The sequence below is a fragment of the Spermophilus citellus genome (genome assembly GCF_964194105.1).
Source record: "Spermophilus citellus genome assembly, chromosome: 8".
NCBI classification, from domain to species: Eukaryota; Metazoa; Chordata; class Mammalia; order Rodentia; family Sciuridae; genus Spermophilus; species Spermophilus citellus.
Window position 1 is genome coordinate 137,026,791 of NC_138189.1, and position 22,630 is coordinate 137,049,420.

Consider the following 22,630-nt stretch of genomic DNA (forward strand, 5'->3'; position numbering starts at 1 on the left):
TCAGGTTAGAGATAGTAGTTTAATAAATCTGTTGTGATTTATAAAATTAAAGCTCTCCCTTATGTAACTCTACATTATTAGAGTAAATACAAGTGCTCTGTAAATGTTAGATGAGTGCTGTAGACATGATGTTGCAATACACACACACACACACACACACACACACTCATTGTTGCTTTTGTTTGTGTGTTGTTTGTTTTCAGGTATCTCAAGTAGTGATCTATGAGTTGCTGTGGAAAGAACCTTAACTACTTCATGTTTAAAACAACACTATTTTATGTCATAAGCTGCATTGACTTAAGCATGGCATTGGAGGCTGATGTGTACCTATGGATGTCAGCTAACCCTTTGGCCCTTTATTTTCTATTCTACGCTGAGAGAAGGTCCAAACAAGAGAGCCTGCTAGAACTCCCGAGTTCTGTATCTCCAGAGTTTGGGTGTATCACTCCATCAGTGAAGCATAGTTATCTTCAGACAATGTCAAATATTGGGGTTACTTTAAAAGAGATATCCCTAAAAAAATCCCTAAAGCCTTATGATTTGTGTCAAAGGACTTTGTAGGCCATTTTAAAGTCAGGGCTTACACTTAAATTATTTCTTGATATAAGCATGCCTGCATTTTATGTTATTGGTGCTATTTTGTAGTTGAAGGGATTTAAAAGAGATGTTTGGGGAAAAAATAGAGTCATCTCATTTCTATTATTAAATGGCTTTTAAAAGGCTGCAAGGGAACACGATTATGAAACCTCAAACCAACCTGGTATCTTTAGCGTGATGAGACTCAATGATGTAAGATTTATTTCCCTTTGACATTGAATACTTTCCCATTTTCACAAAGCCAGAAACAATTTTTTAGATTCCATAAAATGCCAAAGAAGGAAAACACAGAAATTTATTTTTTTTAAAGGAAGATGAGAGAGCCTTTAACTGTTTTTGTATAAATTTTCTGTAAAAGATTCCCACCTTGAATTTTATGATTGTCATTTAGTACCAAAATCTGAAGACTTTTGTGATACGTATCTAAGGACTAATTGATTCATAAAGATATACAATTTAAAGAGCAGGATAAACTGAGAGATTTAAAAAATGATAATATAGATATTACTGATCAGATTGGATTGTTACCATATTATCTCAATTTTGTTTTCTTATGGAGTCTATTTCATATATCTGTTCTATCCTAGAGAAAAATCAACTGTAGTTTATTGTAAACTTTAAAGAACACAACTTTCCTGTAAGAATAAGTGTAGTGTTTTAAGTGCATGCAATTATCTATAAACTGAAGAGACAAGGGAGTAAGTCATTGCTCTAAGTTAATCTACTATTTTTGTAGTAATTGCAGTAAAATTCAAAACAGAAGTAGTCATAGATAAACTTAGATTTTGCAACATTGAGATATTGATAATTGATCATTATCAATTATCATTTAATAAGACTTTCTAAGATGACAAACTTGTGATTCTTATAGAAAATGTTTTTTTTAAACAAACTCCTTTGATTAAGGTGAAGGATTACACAATTGTACACAATCTGCTACATATATATATATATATATATATATATATATAATGTATACATATATATACACACACATATAATATATAAATATATAGGATAGAAATAAATGAGCACTTAATAGCAACAAACATAACGAGTCCTCAGAGCTTCATTTCTAAACAGAATTCTTATTATACATATAGAACACAATTTTTCATATCTCTGGTTGTATACAAAGTATATTCGCACCAATTCACAATTTTTCATATCTCTGGTTGTATACAAAGTATATTCACACATGTACTTTGGATAATAATGATCACACATTACATCATCATTTATAACCCATGTCCCCTCCCTTCCCCTCCCACCCCTCTGCCCTTTCTAGAGTTCATCTATTCCTCCCATGCTCCCCCTCCCTAGCCCACTATGAATCAGCCTCCTTATATCAAAGAAAGCATTCGGCATTTGTTTTATTGGGATTGGCTGACTCTTATTTCATTCCATTTGACAAAGTGAACATACCCATAGCAAGAGAACAAACTGTTCCCTGTGACTTCCATTCACGTCAGGTCTGAGAAGAACACTCAGTAGCTATTTCCCAGTTGTCCTCAGAGTCACTTCACCATATCCCAGGCACCAGGTGCACCAGTCATGAGTTCATCAGAGACCACCAATCTCAGTCACTGCTCTCTCATTCTCTGTCACTGCTCTCCACAGTCACTCTTTGGCTATCAAAGTTAAATCTTTAAATCTTCAAAGCTTTAAATCTTTGACCTGAGCGTACAAAGACCTGAAATGTACAAAGACCATTTAAGCCCAAATTCTTTGAAGTTCTACATAGTTGGGATATAACCAAGTGTTTTAGGGGTGCCTCTGAGCTAGATGCGCAGAATCGAAAGTAATTTAGAAAGACGAGAAGCAAGAGGGAGACCTTGTTTGCTTCTTCCACATCCAGACATGAAATCTGTCTGCAGAAAATACTTCTTGGTATCCATGGAAGATCATGGTTGGGTTGGGAGATGAGGAAGAGAAAGCAATGCTATTGCAGAATTTGCATCCTTCTGCCAGCTTGCTGATTTAGAGTTTATTCCATGAAGTTTAAAAGTGAACAATGTTGAGGGGACTTTTCTCCTGTTTTTTTTCCTTCTTGTTATTCGCCTTAAAGAATGTATAGCTATGCCGTTTAGAATGAATAGTTATGCCGTTTTCTTCAAACATTGATTATTTTCATGCTTACTAGTATGGAAATGTTCTCTAGAATTCAATACCCTCACCTGCTTTTATTTTAACTTACTTTTATTATATTGTTTAAAATAATAATAAATGATAAATAAAATAATGAAAATGATCATTTGATGAAGAGTCAGAAAGAAAGGATCAATCCTAAATAAACATTGGAAAAGGCTGGATATTATAAGGATAAATGAGAAAACTACAAACTTTGTACCCTTCTTGATAAATTTATTTCTTACAGGGTTATGGATGAACAGTGAAGTTATTTAATTTGTATATGAGGGTTAACCAAATATGTAAGCATATTGATGATAAGAGTCATGTTTCTTAATGCTAGAGAAAATAAAGGAAACTATGGTACTTTTGAAGTCAGAGATATCAACATAGACAGATGATTTTGTTATTGTTGCTAGTATAAATAAGAAAATAAATACAGAAGTGCACATGGCTTAGTTGTAAGCATGATTTTTCCCCCTAGCTGTAGCTACTTAAAGGGATAGAAAGAGAGGCTGGGGTGGTGGCTCAGTGGTAGAGTGCTTGCCTAGCATGTATGAGGCACTGGGTTTGATTCTTAGCACCACATATAAATAAATGAAATAAACATCCATTGGCCACTCAAAAATGTTTTTTAAAAAGGGGGGATAGAAATAAATGAACACTTAATAGCAGTTAAGCATAACAAGCCTTCAGAGCTTCATTTCTAAACACTATTCTTCAATTCAAAGACTAGAATTCCTTGAAAAACTGTTTGATAATAGGTTGGGCAAGTGAGATAGAAGATGTGTCTGGAGTATCTAGAGTGCCAGAAAGTAAGAAAGTGCTTTAAAAAAGAAAACCTTAAAAAGAAGGAATAGCAATGAAAGGCACAGAACCAACCTTTGTCCCGATAGACACATTTGGCACAATTTGAGCAACACCCTAGGATCATAAACCAGAGAACAAATGTCCTTGGGTCAATGTGTTAGTCAGCTTTCTGTTCCTATAGCACCTGAGAAAAGATTTATTTTAGTTCACAATTTTGGGGTTTCCAGTCCATGATCTATTGTCCCTGTTGGTTTAGATCTGTGGCAAGGCAGCACATCATGCTAAGAGTGTGTGGTGGAGGAAATCGATCATTTCATGGCTGAGAAGCAAAAGAAAGGAAGGGGAAGAGCCCATAGTCCCACAGTCCTCTTCCAGGACAGGGTGACCTAAGACCTCCCATCAAGCCCCATCTTTTAAAGGTCCCACCACCTCCTGCTGCTGCCAGCCTGATGACCAAGCCTTTAACACAGGGGCCTTTGGGAAATATTTATCATCTGAACTAGAGAAGTCCACATTGATATTAATAAGTAGCTGAATAAATAAATGAATGTAGGACAAAGGTTAATTATTCCTCTCAGGATATTTCCAATAAATAAATGTGGAAAGGATGAGATAAACAGAATATCATTATTCAGACATAACAGTAATAATTGCTAATGACAGTGTGCATCAAATTTAGTAGAATGTATCCGTATCCCATCAATCATTAAAACTGTATGCTAAAATCAGTAGGTAAAATTTTAAGCAAAAACAAGATATTTTAATACTCTTCTATTATATACCCCCAATCCCAAAACTTTATAGAGATAAATCAACTACTGGTAATAGCAGATGCTCCAAACATCAAAGTTAACCTGAACTCAACACTTCCTGGAGTGGTGCTCTGATGAGGGCAGGTCTTTCCATAGTAACCTGTCCAATGGTGTAGAATTTGATCTAATCATCAGAAAACACAAGGAAAGCCTGACCCAAGGGACATTTCTTGAGATAACTGATTATCTGCAAAAACAGCAAGATCACCAAAGACAATGGAAGAGCCTGAGAAGATAGATACAGCAATTAAACGAAACATGGACTGCTATAAGAGAATAGGGTGGTAGCAGAAAAAAAAATTAAATGCATTCTCTTCTTTAATAGCATAGCATAAATATCTTAGTTTTGAAAAATAATCTGAGTTAATAAAGTAATTAACAGAAGGGAAACATGGATGAAGATCATATAGAAACTGTTCTAATTTTTCAGCATTTCTGGAAGTATAAAACTAACTTCCAATAAAAAATTTTAAATGGTATTCAATCAGCAGTAAGTATGTTTTAAAGGAAGTCTGATTTTATTCTTATTTTAGATAGCATCCAGAAAGTTAATTCATATTCTGTAGAAATTTAGCCATTTAGTCATAAGTTTTTTGTTCCTATATAGAATATCTAGATGGCTGGATAGATACATAAATATTCTCAGATGGAATATGAATATATTTTCTCTATATATTTGTATCTTTATTTCCAAACTCTAATAAGCATTGTCTTAATAGTACATCAAATTTTTTATTCTTCAATTAGGAATAGTAATTCCCTTTATGATTTACAGACAAAGAAGGCAACCTGACTTGACCTTGAGAATATTTATATTTATTGACTTTTTTTTTTTTTTTTACAACACGCATAGCGTCATGATCTGTGTTAAGGGGAAGATAAATACATTAAATTCATAATGCCTATATTTAAATTGCTTAAAATTTAGGAAAGAAATTAATTTTCAAAAATTATTTCATACAATGTAAAAAGTAATAATGCTGTGTTCAACATCTGGATCTAGGACTATGATGGGTCCAGGAAGAAGTAAATACCTTCTGCTTGAGAGAACACACAAGGTCTCTAGGTAGGAATTAAGGAGCCAGAACTCAGGTGGAACGTGCAGGTGTGGTGAGGGGAAAGTGAGGGAGGCAGAGGCAGTCTGGGGTGCAAAAACCTCTGGAGAGTTTTAGAGTTGCAACAGAATCTAAGAAAAGACATGTGAATTAGTTGTGCTGTTTAATTTTTACATTCAACATCTTAATAAAATGTGGAGAATATTTCTCCATTAATTCCCTTTAATTATGAATATGAACTCAGAACATGATTTAAGCAGAAAAGAAAAAGTTATGATAAATCCACATATGATAAATTTGCCTCCGTTGTGAATCTGTGAAATAAAAACTTGGAAAGATACTAAAACAAAGAAATAAGACCTGAAAAAATTGTTGGCAAACTATGAGTAATTCCATTGATTATAAATAAGTAAGACACTTGCTCTCTGAGTCCGAGGAATCCTGCAGGGAACAGAGAGGGCGAGAGAGAGGGGAGCACAGGACTGAAGAAGGATACGGAATGGCAGTGATGGGTGTTGCTCGGGACTGCAACAGTTAAACAAATGCAGAGATAGAGCCAGGGAAAAAGGAAGGTGAAAGGAATAAGAACCAATTAAAAATTAAAAGAAGAAATAAGATCTGTGTGAAAATACAAATGATGTCAGGAAAGAAAAAGTAATTAAGATCTTGCATCCAGATCACTTTCTTTGCAACTTGAGTGTGTCTTTTGGAGTGGTTCTTCAGTGAATTGTATGTAATTGCCCCTCTAGGCCTTGTTCTTAAGAATTGCATCAATTCTAATACATATCTTTTCTGTTCCAATGTGAAAATCTCACCTCAAAATCATGTGCATGTGCTGGATGTTTGTCTAGTAAATCAGTGAATATTAGGATGGCAGAGTTTAGTCATATTTTTGATGTAGTCACAAAAATACCTTCATTTCAGAAATAAATATCTATAATCTCCATGTAAGCAAACTTTGCCAAACAATTTAGTGTATGTACATAATTACTACAGCTAATGGAGAATATAAGCATCACTAGACACTGAACATTGAATCTAACACAACTATTTTTTTTTCATTTTTTTAGTGAGTCAGACATTGGAAAATATATAAAATTTTAACTTACTAGCATGAGACTAGACAAGTTGTATAATCTCATTGAGAATCCACTTTACTATCTGTAATTCTGTGGAAATGTTGTTTCGAAAGTTTATTTTGAAAATTAAGTAAGATCCTGAATGTATAGTGTGTATTATGATCTAACGGCACATTTAAGTACTCAATGAACATGGGCTGTTGTCACCAATATTCATTCATCTAATAAATTTTCACTTTTCTACTATATTCCAGGTATTATTGTTATTAACATTATTATAATTCATTAAGTAAATTACATTTTCTAGCCACAAATAACATATCCAGTGGAGAAAATAGGTTAACAATTCATTGATAACAAACTTTTATGTTCATATTTGTTATTTTACTTGGCTATAGGAGCTAGATTAAGGGAAAATTAAATAAATCTTCAAGGTATAAAGACAAAGCAACATGGACCTGTAGATTTAAAGAACTGTTATTTCTGACTGGAATATTCAGGAAGGCTTCAGTGAAAAGGTAGAATTGAGCTTGATTATAACCATGGAATTTCAGTGGAATTTCCATCCCAATAAAGAAATGGGATGGAAGTGGGAGTGGAGGAAATCTAAATCAGAGAATACAAGGGCAAAATAAAAAGACTTCAAAGTACATACAAATTAGATAAAAACTTGTGGTTGCAACCAGGCAACAGTTGTGCAATAAACGACGAGTACTTTCCATGTTCCAAGCACTGAGGGTGTACCTGTGAGTAGAGCTACCATAATCTTGACATTTGTGGCATTTACAATGTGCTGGACAGTGTGACCAACAAGGAATTGGAGATAGCTAACAGATGACATGAAAATGGTGTTACAGTGTTTCAATGTTCTTCTATCAGTGTTTGAAATTGCTGAGGAGGGATTAAGTATTGTAGCCTGTGCTTCAGGCAGAGTGACTGACAACCCAGATAGAAGTAAACTTCCACACTGCAGGTGCAGACAGCTAACATAAAAGATGGAATAGTAATCCTACAGGAAATGAGGACATCACCAGGAAGGTAATGATCCTCAACATGGGCAAGAATTAAGAGCTTGGTAACAAAGATGTTGAAATTGTTCAGATATAAAGATGAGGGAAGGAAAGGAACTGAGTTCTGTGCCCTGCGATGCTTCAGAGAATGCATTGTCTGTACTGGTCACTGGTCACAGGGAGTAAAGAAGGAGGAGCAGGGGGCTTTAAGAAAGCATGCTAAGCTTACTGAGAATGTTGACATTAGGGAATAGCTAGGGATTGGATGACTTAATTTGCAAGTGGCCAGAACTAGCCAATGATGGAGATTTTTATAGTTTCCAATAAAAGCACAATATACACTGATGTGGTTGCATTCCTGTAGTATGCTGATTTTAAGTCCTTTGGGTATAAACCAAGGAGTGGAATAGCTGGGTCAACTGGTGATTCCATTCCAAGTTTTCTGAGGCATCTCCATAATACTTTCCAGAGTGACTACACCAATTTGCAGTCCCACCGGCAATGTGTGCATGTACCCGCCCCCTTGCCCCCATCTTCACCAACATTTCTTGTTACTTGTCTTCTTGATGGTTGCCATTCTGACAGGAGTGAGATGGGATCTCAATGTAGTTTTAATTTTATTTTCTGTAACTGCTAGAAATGTTGAACTTTTTTTTCCTATATTTGTTGACCAATTGTATTTCTTCTGTGAAGTGCCTATTCAGTTCCTTTGCCCACTTATTAATTGAGTTATTTGGATTTTTTGGTGTCAAGTTTTTCAATTCATAATAGCTAAATTATGGAACCAGCATAGCTGTCCTTCAACAGACAAATGGATGAAGGAAATGTGGTATATATAAGCAGTGGACTATTACTCAGCCATAAAGTAGAATGAAATTAAGGCATTTGGCAATAAATGAATGGAACTAAAGAGCATCATGCTAGGTGAAATAAGCCAGTCCAAAAAACCACAGGCTGAATGTTCTCTCTGATAAGTGGATGGTAACTCACAATAAGGGGTAGGGATTAGGGAAGAATTAATGTAGTTTGGATTAGACAAAGGAGAATTAAGGAAGGAGGGAGGAAAGGGAATGGGACAGACAGTAGAATGAATCAGCCATTACTTTCCTATATGCATGTATGAATACACAACCAATGTAATTCCACATCATGTACAAGCAGAAAAATGGAAAATTTATACTCCATATATGTATAATGTGTCAAAATACATTCTTCTATCATGAACAACTAATAAGAACAAATAAAAACAAACAAAACAAATATAATATACAAACCTTATAAGGAATGAGTTTATAAGTAGAAAACAAAAGGAAAGAGTCAAAAATTAGAATACACACAACAGCTTGTTATAACCTTAGGCATTATATTATAAATGATTTCAAGAAACATGGACTCCTTCATCTAGATTTATATACAATCAGTTCTTTATTATGGGGAGATAAGACTATTCAAGCGTCTTACTTCTCTTCCTTTACCTGATGCTTCCGAGTCTATTGGTTCATTCATGAGAGGCTAGAATTCCCATGAACAATGAAGTGGATGGAGAGAGAGAGAGAGTTTCTGTTTCTAGAAAGTAGCTTTGGATGATAGCTAGGAAGTCATGGATGAGTTAAAGACGCAGATTCACCCCAAAGCCAAGAAAGCTGTTTCTCAATACCTCTCACATAGCCTCAGGGCTTCTTACAAGGCATTACAAGGGGCCCAAGCACCCTGTTTTTCATCAAATGTTTTTGAAAATTTGGTAAAAGTAAGTAATTTAAATCTCCACCAGTGAAGTATTGTCTCTTTCTACTAAAACTCTCCCACCACACTAAAAACTTTTCCCTCTGAATTGATCACTTTTTATTGCTGTGACTGAAGGTCCTGGTAGTAACAACTTAGAGGAAGAAAAGTCTATTCGGGGGGCTCACAGATTCAGCAGTTCAGTCCATGATCAGCTGATTCCATTGCTCTCAGCCTGGGGTGAGGCCCAACATCATGGAAGGAGGACCTGCTGGAGGGAACCTGCTTGGCTCAGGGCAACCAGGCAGCAGAGAGCCAGCAATGGAGGCACCAGGAACAAAGTCTAAAGTCCAATGGCATACCCCCAATTACCCACTTCCTCCAGCTGTGTCCTTCCTGCCTATGGTTGCCAACCCAGTGACCAACTGCTACAACAGTCCTTTCAAATTATTAATCCACCAAATGGATCAATACACTGATTAGGTTACTACTATCATAATGTAATCATTTATTTCTGATCATGGCTCCATTGTCTCCTGAGCTTTGGGGCGGGGGAGCTCATTTTTAAACCATAACACCTTTTGGTCGGCTGGTGCTAGAGGGGCCACAGGCTGTAGGCAGTTTTGGAAGTTGAATTAGGAATCCCTGGAATATGGGCTTAGAGAAATATATGGTTTAAAAATACTGCTTTATTGAAGTGCACTTGGTTTACAAAATACTGCATATATTTAATATATACAATTGATGGGTTTGGACATGGGCCTACCCCCGTGAAACCATCACCACTCAAGGTGACAGGCATATTTATTATCTGAAAGCATCCCTGTGCCCCCTTTTGGTTTTATTGTTGTTAGTCTTGTTCTAAGAGCATTGAATATGAGATCCTTCTGCCTAACAAATTTTCAAGCACATGACACACTATTATTGTACAGCCATTCTGCAGAACTCTTTCACTTTTCATAACTGACACTTACGACCATTGAATAGGTACTCCCCATTTCCTCCTCTCCATGCCCCCCCCCCACTGTTATATCCTCTGCTTCCATGACTTTGACTGTTGAGACACTGCAGACACAGGGAGTGGAGTGGCTGCCCCTCTCTGACCAGCTTCTTTCCCTTAATGTAGAGCCTTGTGGGTTCATCTGTTGCCATAAATGACCAGTTTCCTTTGTAAGTCCAAGTGGTGGTTTTAGTGTTGGTTTTGTATTGTTGTATGAAATACAGCACACTGTGTTGGAAAGTCATGATGATTTGTATTTTTATCTTTAACTCAAATTATCACAGGAGCGGATTCTATTCAGAAGACTGAGCCTCAGTATCATTTTCCTTTGCAGACTGAAATGCCTAGTTTTATAGGGAAATGAGTAAAAATTAAAATAACACCTTTGTTTATTCTGTGGGATTACTTCTTGTAGAGAAAATTATCATAGATAACATTTACTGAATGACTGTGACATTTACCTCCATTTTGACTGGTGAGTAAACTGATACATAGAGAAGTTAAATAATTTTTCAATACCATGTAGCTTATGAATGGCAGGGCTTGGATCTAAACCCAGGGACTCAGGTTCTACCTAGTATCTTAAACCCCCATGGAACACTGGCTGTCCATTCTGGCTAAGAAGTCAAAGTCCCCTAAGGTTGAGGTCTTTTGAAACTTAGACAAAGCAGTCAGCTTTTCATGGTCCTCGAGTTTCTCATTAGATAAATGAAGGCAGATGAGAATTCAGCATTGGTAACTCTGTTATTTAGCTTTCCATTTTTGCTGTGACAAAATATCAGAGAAAAAATAACTTACACAGGGGAAATTTTATTTTGGCTTAAATTTCAGAGGTTTTGGTCATGGTCACTTGGCTCTGGTTTTTCTGGACCATGGTGAAATAGAAAATCATGACAGGTAATATATGGTGGATCAACTCTCTTTTCTTAAGGCAGCTACGAGAGAGAGAGAGAGAGAGAGAGAGAGAGAGAGAGAGAGAGAGAGAGAGAGAGAGAGAGAGAAATGAAGGGGCCAGCAACAAGGCATGCCCCAAAGTCATGGCTCTGAAAACCCACTCCCTTGAACTGGGTGGGTTCCACTTCCTACAGTTTTCACCACCTCCCAAGAGTTCATTCATCTATGAATCCTAATTAGATTAATTCATTGATGAGATTAGGGCCCTCATGATCCATTCACTTCCCAAAAGCCCTACCTGTGAACATTATTGTATTGGGGACCAAGCTTTCAACTCATGAGCCTTTGTGGGACATTTTAGATTGAAACTATAACCATAACCACAGGGTGATAACATGACCCTTTGGAAAGCTGTGACACTTTGTCAGGGACTAGAACTGATACATTTAGGCAATCTGCACATCCATACACACCCTGAATCCTTTTCTCAGCTATTGATTAAATTTCCCTCGTCAAAGAATATTTAAATTTCTTATAAATCTAATACAGTGCTATCTTAAGATGAGTTAACTTCTAGTAGTTTGTCAGTGATTTTTCAAAAGGCACAGATTACCACCACAGAGATCCATTAGTTGATCATTCAGCATGTGCCTTATAATGGATCAATTGGAGTGGTGTTATATTTCTTCTGGCCTTGCATTTTTGAAGTACTGCTGAAGTCTTTCATTTGAAGATATTTTGTATATAAAAAATGAAATTTAGATGTGTCTGGATAGAGCAATTCTGAAGAACTTACAGTGTTTACCTAAGGCTAACAAAATAACTTATGTTTTTTCCAGTAAATGAAATCTAAAAAAAAAAAAAATAGCAACAACAATTGCCTCAGTATCAAAATCAATTTGAAAAAGATCTATTATGAAATGAGGTTTCCCAAATAAAATGTAGTTTAACAAGAGGGCTATCACTCTGTCTTCTTTTTATGAGGATACTTTCTATTAGAATGTAAAAATGATGCCATATTTTGAGGCCATACTTAATATGTAACCAACTTGATGAGTTTCAAGATCAAAGGATTGACTTACAATTTAAAAGTATGGATTTTTATGCTAAAACAAAGTATCTGGCTGAAAAATAGATCAAAAGTCATTTTTTGTATTCTTTCCATGTCAGGTAAGGAAATTGCAAATGCATGCATTCAAAATTGTGTAAGATTTAGTATATACTGGCAAAAATGACCCTGTATAGATTTTTCTAAAATGCTCTAGTTCTGTTCTGCCCTTGAGCCAAAATGAATTAATATTTTGGTTCTTCTCTCCATAAAATGTGGTTGAAAGATTGTTCATTATTGTTGAATTTCAATATGATTGCAAATTAAATGATGCAAAACTCAATAAAGTAAAATACACAAAAGACCAATTAACATGTTTTCTCAGTAAGTATATAGAAGAATGAGAGAACATACTGTTCTACACTGTAGCATATAATTAAGATGTAGTCATAAATCAGAGAAACATTATAACTTGTTTAGGTGCACAGGTGGCTTTTAGAAAGATTGATTAGTTTCTCTTGCCCCCTTGAGATGAGAGTTCATAGTTATTCCTATGAATTTAAACAGAATAATTTCTCAAACTTCCCACAGTATGGGTATGCTTCAGTGCAAACAGATAAATGTTTGCAAAGCCTTCAACTCCTTGTCTGTTTCCATTCCAGATGCTCTCTACGATGTCATCACAGTGGGAGCCCCAGCTGCCCATTTTCAGGGATTTAAGAATGGTGGTCTTCGGAAACTACTGCATAGATTTGAAACAGAAAGAAGAAAGTAAGTAGAGACAGAATTAACAAAACTGTCTTTCTTCCCTTTGAGCAAACGATAACCAAGATTCAGAAAGATGCTTGGCCCATCATAACCAATAGTCCTTGACATTTCCAACCCACTGGGTAACTTCCAAGTTTTCAAATTTCTCCAAAATACTTGAGAAGAAATTAGAGCAAACAAAATATCTGAATGAACCACTTATTGAACACGATGCTGTGCTGGCAGGTAAATCTCCTGGAAGCCATGCCGCTAAGAGGTGATGTTCTAGGACCAACCATGTTCACTCAGGAAATGGCATTCAGAGATTTAGCTGGATAGGTACTGTTTTATGTCTCTACAGATTTCTGCTGTGACCCGAGTCAGGAAATACAACTGCCCAATTATTTGATTTTGCAATTTGAAAAGGAGACATCAGAACGAATCTCTATTAAAAGTGTGAAATTAACTGAGAACACTTCCTGCTCCATGGGGAAAATGCATGAAACAACAAAGTATTATTACAGTTTATAATTTTATCACGCCTGTGTTAGTCAGATTTTCATGACTCTGAACAAAATATCTGAAAAGAATAACATAGAGAAGGAAAAGTTTTATGTGTGGCTCACAGTTGTAAAGGTTCAGTCTGTGGTTGACTGGCTCCCTTGCTCTGGAAACATCATGGTAGAAGGGCGTGGTGGAGGAACTCAGCCTAGCTAATGGCAGGCAGGAAGCAGATAGAGAGGAGAGAGAGAATGGGAGAATGAATGAATGAATCCAGTTAAAAGATAACCCCTTCCCGGGCATGCTTCCAATGACTTACTTCTTTTACTTCTTCCTCCTCCCAGTAGTCCTGTCAGCTGATAAGATCAGAGCCCCTTCTATCCAATCATGGCCTAAAACCCCCTCTCTGAACCTTGCACTGGGGCCCATGCTTTTAACACATGGGCTTTCAGAGGGCATTCCCAATCCAACCCATAGCAATGCCCGTCTCTAATTTTTTAAAGCCACTTTTCCTTATAAAGCTTTTGTATGAATAGTTTATCCCCCTCCCTCAAGTCCCCCTCCAGTTGAGTTTACTCAGTAATATTCTTTGGTTATGACTGCACTTATGGAAACCCTAAAAAGCATCATGCAGTTATGAAGAATAACTTTCCTTTTGAAATAGTTACTATCCTTGGATTAAGAACCTAAATTTTAAAAAGTTAGGGGGAGTCATTTTTTTAGTCATAAACATTCAGTAATAGTATTAGAAGACCTATTTGAGGGGCACAAAACAAACTTTTTTGAAAGTTTGATCACATTTTTCACATAAAACAGCTGTTTGCTGGTGCCCCGATTTTCAGAAAGAAAGCATTTAAAGTCGGTTAGAATTGACTATCTGACTTCCTATTATATAAATGTATAAACTAACATTACATATATTTTTTATTTTTATATTTTAGAAACTGATTTTGATACAATATGTTTAACTCACCTACAACCTTTATTGTATTTCTCCAATTTCTTTGTTTTTCTGGTTTTGGTTGAAAAACATATGTTTCTGAAACTTTTATTACATGTGTAGATTGGAGTAACCTTTGCAATAATTTTACAGAACTATTTAATCAGCATAAATAAACTCCCTCTACTTCAGGTTTCTGCTCAGTATTTATTCCATAGCCCCAAACCTTTCTGTTGTAGAAAATGGTTCTATCACCTTCCTGAAGTGGGGAATGGAAGGCAGGGTCCAGCAACAGGCTCTGCAGACAAGGGGCATCTCTTATTAACTTCATGGGCGATGGAAGTCAGTCCAAAACACAGACCCTCTGAGGAAGGGATGCTAAGTGGAAATGGGAGTGGAAGATAGGTTCTGCACATGGGCTTTACTGAGGGGGGTATATTTCTTAACTTGCCTTTTTGTGAATTTCTCACCCCCAAAACAGACAGGGGTGGTTAAAAGATGAATGATCCATTGGGCTACCCTTTTTCTAGTTATTTGGTTTTCTCAGGTGCTATTTTTATTGTTGGTGGGGGCATTTGGCTGCATTGAGACCTTTTCTGAAATTCAAGTTGGGATGTTTAGGAGGAAAAAAACCTAGAGCTCACTGTCATATCATTTTTAAGTCCCTAAGGACCTAGCCAACATATTTCCCCTCTACTTCTTAGAGCTTTTTGATGTGACTTATGTATTTTGTCTAGAGTATTTTATTGTGAATATCAGGAGAAGTGAAATAGATTATGTTTACTCCATCTTGTTTAAGACTAGAAGTCTCTAAATTTAGAATTGATAATAATTTTTTAATCAAATTTCAAAGTGCATAACCTAATTATCAGATTGTCCACAGAGTATCCAGAATCAATTTTAATGTGAGACATGGAACATAACCCTATAATTTTATAAAATATCACTATACACTTTTAGCAAGTACAAATATTGAGTTGTGTGATTGGACCCTGAATAATATTTCTTGAGTTTTAACTGTATGCATTAATACCTGAATTATTCACTATTTTTTATCTTCTCACTGGATCTCTAATCTGAACACAAACACATAGAGCTGTAGGATAAATATAAAATAAAAGTAAGAGAAAAGTATGATTGATGTTTGTAAATATTGATTGATTTCTTACATGTGTTATATATCCCACTGTTTTCCTAATTATTTAAAAAATTAAACAAATCACTTGAAAATTAACAGCATGGATCTTAACACACCTCTCCATAGGGTAGTATATGGGTCAGATATGACATGCTGAGGCAATACAGAGGCGACATGGTATTGGTCTGTTTGTTAAGTTAAAAGTTAACCTGAGCAAAGAAGTAATACCTAAAGTGGGTGCACCATGAAAGTGCTTTTTCCGGAGCCCCTTTTAGCAACCAATACTGTATTAGTCAGTCAAAGATAATGTGGCAAAGTAAACCTGACTATATAAAATGAGTAGATCACACTTAAAGGGAAAAACTACATAATGAAGGGCAGAGAATCACCTGAAGTGAAAGATTTTTTTTTTTTGCCTCTTCTTTCCTGTGATGACTGCCCCAAAAGATACTCGGATCTTTTAGGCCTTGTTTTCGAAGGATCCACCACCACCATTGTGCTATTTCACCTTCATTTATTTTCTTCTCAGCTAAGCTAAAGAAATATTGTCATCTGAGAACAGATGTAATTTATGTTTCTATTCCTTAGTGGTCTATTTTTGGATGAATACATTGACCACATAATGGAGCAGGTTTAGCATAAGAAAAACCTTCCTTATGGTATTCATATAATGCAAGTCAGATCACGTACAAACATATTTTAAAAGCTACAAGATAATTAGGAAGATTGATCTTCTTAAAGCATTCATATCTGAGTGCATTTCTCTGGTGCTCCAAATCCTTGAAGGAGTCCATGTTCGTCCATCCATCAGGCATGCAGAGCCTCCATGGTTTCACCCCATCAACTTTCCACCTTCATCTCTTCCTTCTCCTGTGTTTGCTTCTTAAATGCTGTGCAAACTATTGTGGGCTTCACACAATTCCCACCTCTTCTCCTTTCCTTGTTCACACACACACACACACACACACACACACACACACACATATATAGACAGAGAGAGAGAGAAAAAAATCTGCTCTTCTCCTCATCTCCATACTATTTTCCTTTTCCTTCCCTCAAAGCTATATAAGTAACCCAATTCAAAATTATACAGCTGATTTAGCCTAATATTCTACCTTCATCATTAGTCCTTCCTGATTCTTCAAGTTGATTTGATTCTCTCATATTTTATTTTTACTTCCTTTGTAGCTTTATTTACAAGGACAGAGAAATGGCATATTTTTTATTGCCTGGTATTTTCCTAATAGGTTGTCTTCTCTTTGAATAATAGATGGTAGTCTTGAATTTTGGATCTTTCAAAATGCCCTACAAAGCATTTTGTATATAACTTTTGGGTAGATCAAGGTCAACAGGTGTTGGAATTCACATATGAATCAGATATAGTCTCAGACTTAAAAGTGCAGAAAGCTCCAGGGGTAGGAAAAATGTCACAAATATTATAATGCAGTTAAGATCAATGATGTACAGACAAGAGGTTCTCAACCTTGTTGCCATATCAGAACCACCTTTGCAGCTTTGAATGATTTCATCTGTGACACAATATCACCCCAGACAAACTAAATCAACATTTTTGGGAAGGGGGCCAGGCATTGGTATGTTTTAAAAGCTTCCCAGGTGAGTAATTTGAAGGGAAGGTTCGAAGCACTGATTGAACTGAAAATGAACAGTGCTGTGGGAACACAGATGGAGGGTGTGGAGGAAAGAAATGGGAATAGCTACATAGGTGAGTTGAACTGGATAACCACACAGACCCCTCCTGAAACAAAAACTGTAAGAAGGAAGGTTTGCTGAACTAAAGAAGAAGGGTACTATTACTCACTTACTGGAAATCTGCATTCAGAGAATCCCAACTCATTAGACAGTTGCAAAATGGAACCAAACTGAGAATAAAGGTGTAAGAATTTCAAAGTGGGAAAACTTGGTCCTGAGTAGCACAAATAAAATCAAACATATTATAAAGGTTTTTATGTTACAAACTTGAGGCTTTTTTAGTAAATCCAAAACCCTAATTACACGTGCATTTGTTTCAAAGACTGATTCAGTATATTCGTAACCTATGTATTCACTTGTAATATCAAGTGTCTAAAATTTTGGGTGTTTTAATCAGTTTTTCATCATTCTGACCAAAAGACTTCACACAAGTAGCATAGAGGAGGAAAAGTTTATTTGGGCTGTTAGTTCCAGAGGTTGAGTCCATCCCTGGTCAGACAACTCCATTCCATATCTCTGAGCTCAAGGTGAGGAAGAATACAGAGCCTGGTGACCAGGACACAAGGAAAGCTTCACCATCAAAGGCAAGTTATAAAACCCAAGGCACAACCACAGTGACCAACTTCCTCCAACCACATCTAACCTGCCTACAATTATTGCCTTGTTAATCCATATAGGTGGATTAATCCACTGATCAAGTTATACCTCTCACAATCTAATCATTTAACCTCAGAAAATTCTTGCATTGACTCACACATGAGCTTTAGAGGAACACCTCATATCTAAACCGCAACACCAGGTATCAATGATTTACCTAGATAGTACATGAAACTAATAGATTTATCACCTACCACAGGAATAAAGTCTTTCTGCCTTGTTTAAATGAAAGGAAAATGATCATTAAAACAAATATTTTTTGCTATCTTAAACATTTGTAATTTCAGCAAGAAGATCAGATTCAGCCAGAACTAAATACCCTTTCATGACCTGACAATATAACCCTTCCATTAAGATAAAAAGACACCTCATGAAAACAAGAACCTTTGTAAAGAAGAAGGAAATGCCATGAGGGACTCAGAACTCCTTATGATGTGTTAATTTTGAATGCACTCCGATCTGGGATCCTGCAGGTGATCTTAATGTCAAATGCCTGCCTCACTATTTACCCAACCTATCACCTATTCCTCCCCAACTTGCTCCAGATGCCCCTGATCAACATTAACTGAGATAAAATTTGAATATGAAGAGGAAAAAAAAGTTAAGTCTTAAGAAACACAAACAGAATTTGTACTGATAGGAATATTGTAGGCTATACTTGAGCCTATGTGTTAAGGTGAGAGTGCAATAAATCACCTAGTCGATCTTAAAGCAGGAGACGGAAACTTTATTCACCAGCCGGTGGTCTGGATCCACCAGCTGGCAGGCCAAGGGCTAGGCTGCAAGTCCACACCCTTTGACCCACCCACCCCCAGGTTCTGAATTCACCTTTTAAAACCGTATTAAAGCATAAGTGGTGGTTGCTATGATTCAAAACCATAAACAAACATCATGAGGTCTAAATTCATAAGCAGAAAAGGGAGTGGGCCAAAACATTCCTAGTTGAGTACAAGTTAAAGAATGGTTACTAACATCTAGACAATCAATCTCTAATGGGGTACGTTGTCCAAGAAAAACAGGAACCTAAGAGAGGACACTTTTATGTTGTATAAAAATTGCCATCTTGTGTTGTCAAACATGCTGTGCTATGCATCTATTGATGGGAACAGAGACAGGGCTTTCCATGGGAAAAGCATTTCTTACATGATGTGGAGTCTCAGAGCAAAATGGAGTCTTATTTGGTCATTGCCCATCTAGCCTGGCCCATAACATATGAACCTGGAGTTTTATACGAAAGTTTGAAAGAATTTTCTGAAATAAAATGATATCATAGTTTATTCCTGCTGCTGTAACAGAGTAACTTAGGCTGGGTAATTTATAAGGAGTAGAAATTTATTGCTCATAGTTCTAGAGGCTAAAAACCTAAGATCAAGGCACCAACAGATTCAGTGTCTGGTGAGGTTTGTTCTCTGTTTCACAGAAACTACCTTCTAGCTGTGTTCTTACATGGTGGAAGGGCAGGGCAGCTCTCTGATTCCTCTTAAAAGGGCACTAAACACATTCAGCAGACTGGAGCTCTCATGACATATCACTTCCTAAAGATTCCACCTTCTCCTGCCATCACCTTGGTGATGAAGTTTTAGCATCTGAATTCTGGGGACACACAAACATAGCGAAAATAGTGAGCAACACCACAAAGGGTTGAACTGGTCTTGCCTTCTATGAGATCAGTGATCAACCAGTCACCAGGCAAAAGTTCTGGGGCCAAGAATTTTTCCTTACTCTATTGTAGGGAGAAATGCAAGTATATATGTCCCTATTCCAGATTATAAATAGGAGACTTCTCCATAAGTGGAAAAAAATCACATCAGGAAAGAAGTTGTCTACAACCAATAATTTAGCAGGCATTGGATAAAGCAGGAGTGGGAGACCTGGATGCAAAATTTCATACGGCTACCTTTCAGATACATTTTTCTGACACAATCAGTAGTCACTATGTAATTTGAGAGAGACAAAACATAAATTAACATTTTCAGCTAATGGTGTCATGCTGGGATGTCTAAGCAAAACCTTCAGAAACTTTTCTGCCTCTTGCATTTCTGTTTTCTCCAGTAACAGATGAGCACACTAGGCAGGGTTACAAAACTACTTGCTTTAAAACTGTTCACTTCCATGCTCAAGATTAAAGTTCTTATTTATTTTTATTAAAACAGAACAGGTGATCAAAATGCATTCAGGAAAGCTATAAGATTCCATCATTGATTTGATGGGGGAGCAAATTATTTTGTACTTAGTTAGAGCTCTTTTCTGTCTCTGGCTTGATCTCTGGATGGATTTCTTGCACTCATTTGTGGTATTACTCATTGATAAAGCCATTTGGAGTCAAAGATCTTAATTCCATTTGGTATCATATGTACACAATAGGATATATCATGCATATATTTAATTAGAAATATTTTGATATTTTAATGATGTATATTCTTAATCAATAATTTTATTGATGCTTTTTCCAATTTGGCAAAGAAATATGTTTATCAGGAAATACAGAAAAATCCAAAGAGACCAAAAACATCCTTAATCCCCTTCTCTGATAAGACAGTTTCCCACACCAACTCTACATATTTGTATTATTTTCTATTGTAGATTCAAAATTGAAAAACTGCCTAAAGTGACTAATTCTTTCAAGTCATATTTTGTACGTATGCACAAAATAATATATATGTGTGTGTATGTATATATGTATATGTATGTATGTATACACATACATACACACATATATATGATGCTCTTCATTTTGTAAATAATTTATGTTTTTGTGTTTCTTTAGCAGTCATGTTCAAAACACCCAAAACTAATCTATTAAACATTTCCATTCTGGAGCAATTAAAAAATTCATCCCTTATTCACTCTCAAATGCTGTTTTTGTTTTCCTTTCAGAAAGAACACTTTCTATCACAAAATTTTCTTTTAAGCAGTATAAATATATCACATAGTAGCAATGGAAATGCATTAAAAGCCTTATGTCAGTTCCTCTTTTTCTTTTATTTTATGTCTAGTTGCTAACAGTGTGTCATTTTGGAGGAGATGATGATTTAATATTTGGTGTTGATTATAATTCGACTCCTTGGAGGTATATATATTTTTCCTTCTGATGAGTTGATTTTTCCTTGGCCACTTACAGCTCCCAGTTCAGTTCATATTTCCGAAAAAGATAACTAGGTCTGCCAAATCTGTGTACATGGCCTTTCTACTCTAAAGGGACTTCCTGCACACAGCTTCTTGTACACAACACTAAATTGTCAACAAGAAATGAGCTTTCTCTCTTATCTGCAGCTTGGTACAGGGAGTACTGCTGTTCATTAGTCTAGCTGAACATTGAACATCCAGAAGAAAGTGAATGGTGAGACTGGCCAAACATTGAACTAGAAAGAACAAGAGAATGGAAGGATTTTTGCTCCATTGCAAAAGTGAATCTGCACTGTAGATGATTTTTAGTTATATACAGAGATAAGATTTTCTTGTGTCACACAAATTTAGAAAATAAAGGAGCAAGTATAGTTGAAATATCCTGCCTTTCCTAACTCTCTCTCCAGAATAAACCAATCTGAATTTGGTGCTGAAAGATTTCTTTTAGGCATGTCAAATCAAAGATTTTAGCAGTCATTAGTCCTCATTCACAAATTCAAGTCATGAGAGTGTAATGTTCTTGACCTTTCTATGACTCTATTTAACTTTTATCCCTTGATACTGGGTCAAGCAGAAACTTTCAGCTCAGACAATTCATAAACTCTGCTCCCTGTATGGATTTGAATCTTGACTCCCACATTTTCTGGCTTCATGACATTAATTATATCACCTCACCTTTCTATACCTTAGTTTTCTCAACTATGAAGTGTAAAAAAAATTATTCACCCCATTAATTTAATGAGTTAATTTAATGAGTTAATATACAGTAAGTATTTATAACTATACTTGGCATATAGTAAGAGCTTAATCAAAATTATCTACTATTCATGTAAAATGTGTAAATAAGTATGCTTTCACTCAAAAATGTTTTGGCAACCTCAGCATGTGTAGATCTTATTCTTTCTAAAAGCTGAATAGGATTTTGTAGATTGCATGTAGCATAATTAACCAAAAGACTACTGAAAGTTAATCAGGTGGTTTCTAATCTTTTGTTATAATCACTTGTACTTGAAAAATCCATCCTTATTTATAAATTTCTGAAAATTTATATTTGTTCTTGATAAATTCCTGATAGTGGATTTTTTTTAGTTAAGAAATGGTTAATTTTAGAGATGTTTCCATGTTACTTTCCAAAATATGAATCTGATGCCTAATTTCCCTCATCAACTTTGAGCATTGAACTTCAGATATCATCCCGGCATTAAGTCCAGTTATGGATGGAAGAACCCATGAGGTCCAGACATGTATTTACCCCTGTCTTTCAGATGCCTCCACTTTACCAGTATTTCCCATACAGCTGGAGGTAAACATGTTCAGTAAATTCTCACCTTATGACCTTCAAACTTGGTTCTTGTAGGAATTCTTTTTCTAATAAAAGACACTGCTATCTGCTAAGCTCCACTTAGAAATCTGGGAATTCTTGAAAATTTTATCTATTTTGCTTACACCTCAAAAAATAAAAATGATTGTCAGTTCATCATTAATCTCAGCAGTGAATTATGGGATATAATAAACCTAACCCATAGAACACTGTCTCATAAGTATTCTATTGCCAAATCTTGCAATCACTCTCTTTCTGTCCAGGCTGGCTCTCATTCAATCCATTTTCCTCCTTTTGGCTGGAATAATATTTCTAAAAGGCAGATATAATCTT

The 22,630-nt window shown here is 35.9% G+C and overlaps 1 protein-coding gene across 6 annotated transcripts in view; it reads left to right on the forward strand.

Annotated features, from left to right (window-relative positions):
- The window catches only part of INPP4B (inositol polyphosphate-4-phosphatase type II B), a 777,385-nt gene that overhangs the window by 599,719 nt on the left and 155,036 nt on the right, over positions 1–22,630 (forward strand). For all 6 annotated transcript variants that reach the window (XM_081304010.1, XM_081304015.1, XM_081304012.1 and 3 more), the window contains one exon: positions 12,820–12,928. In XM_081304010.1, coding sequence (XP_081160136.1) covers positions 12,820–12,928 — 109 coding nt within the window. The remainder of the gene's footprint in view (positions 1–12,819; positions 12,929–22,630) is intronic.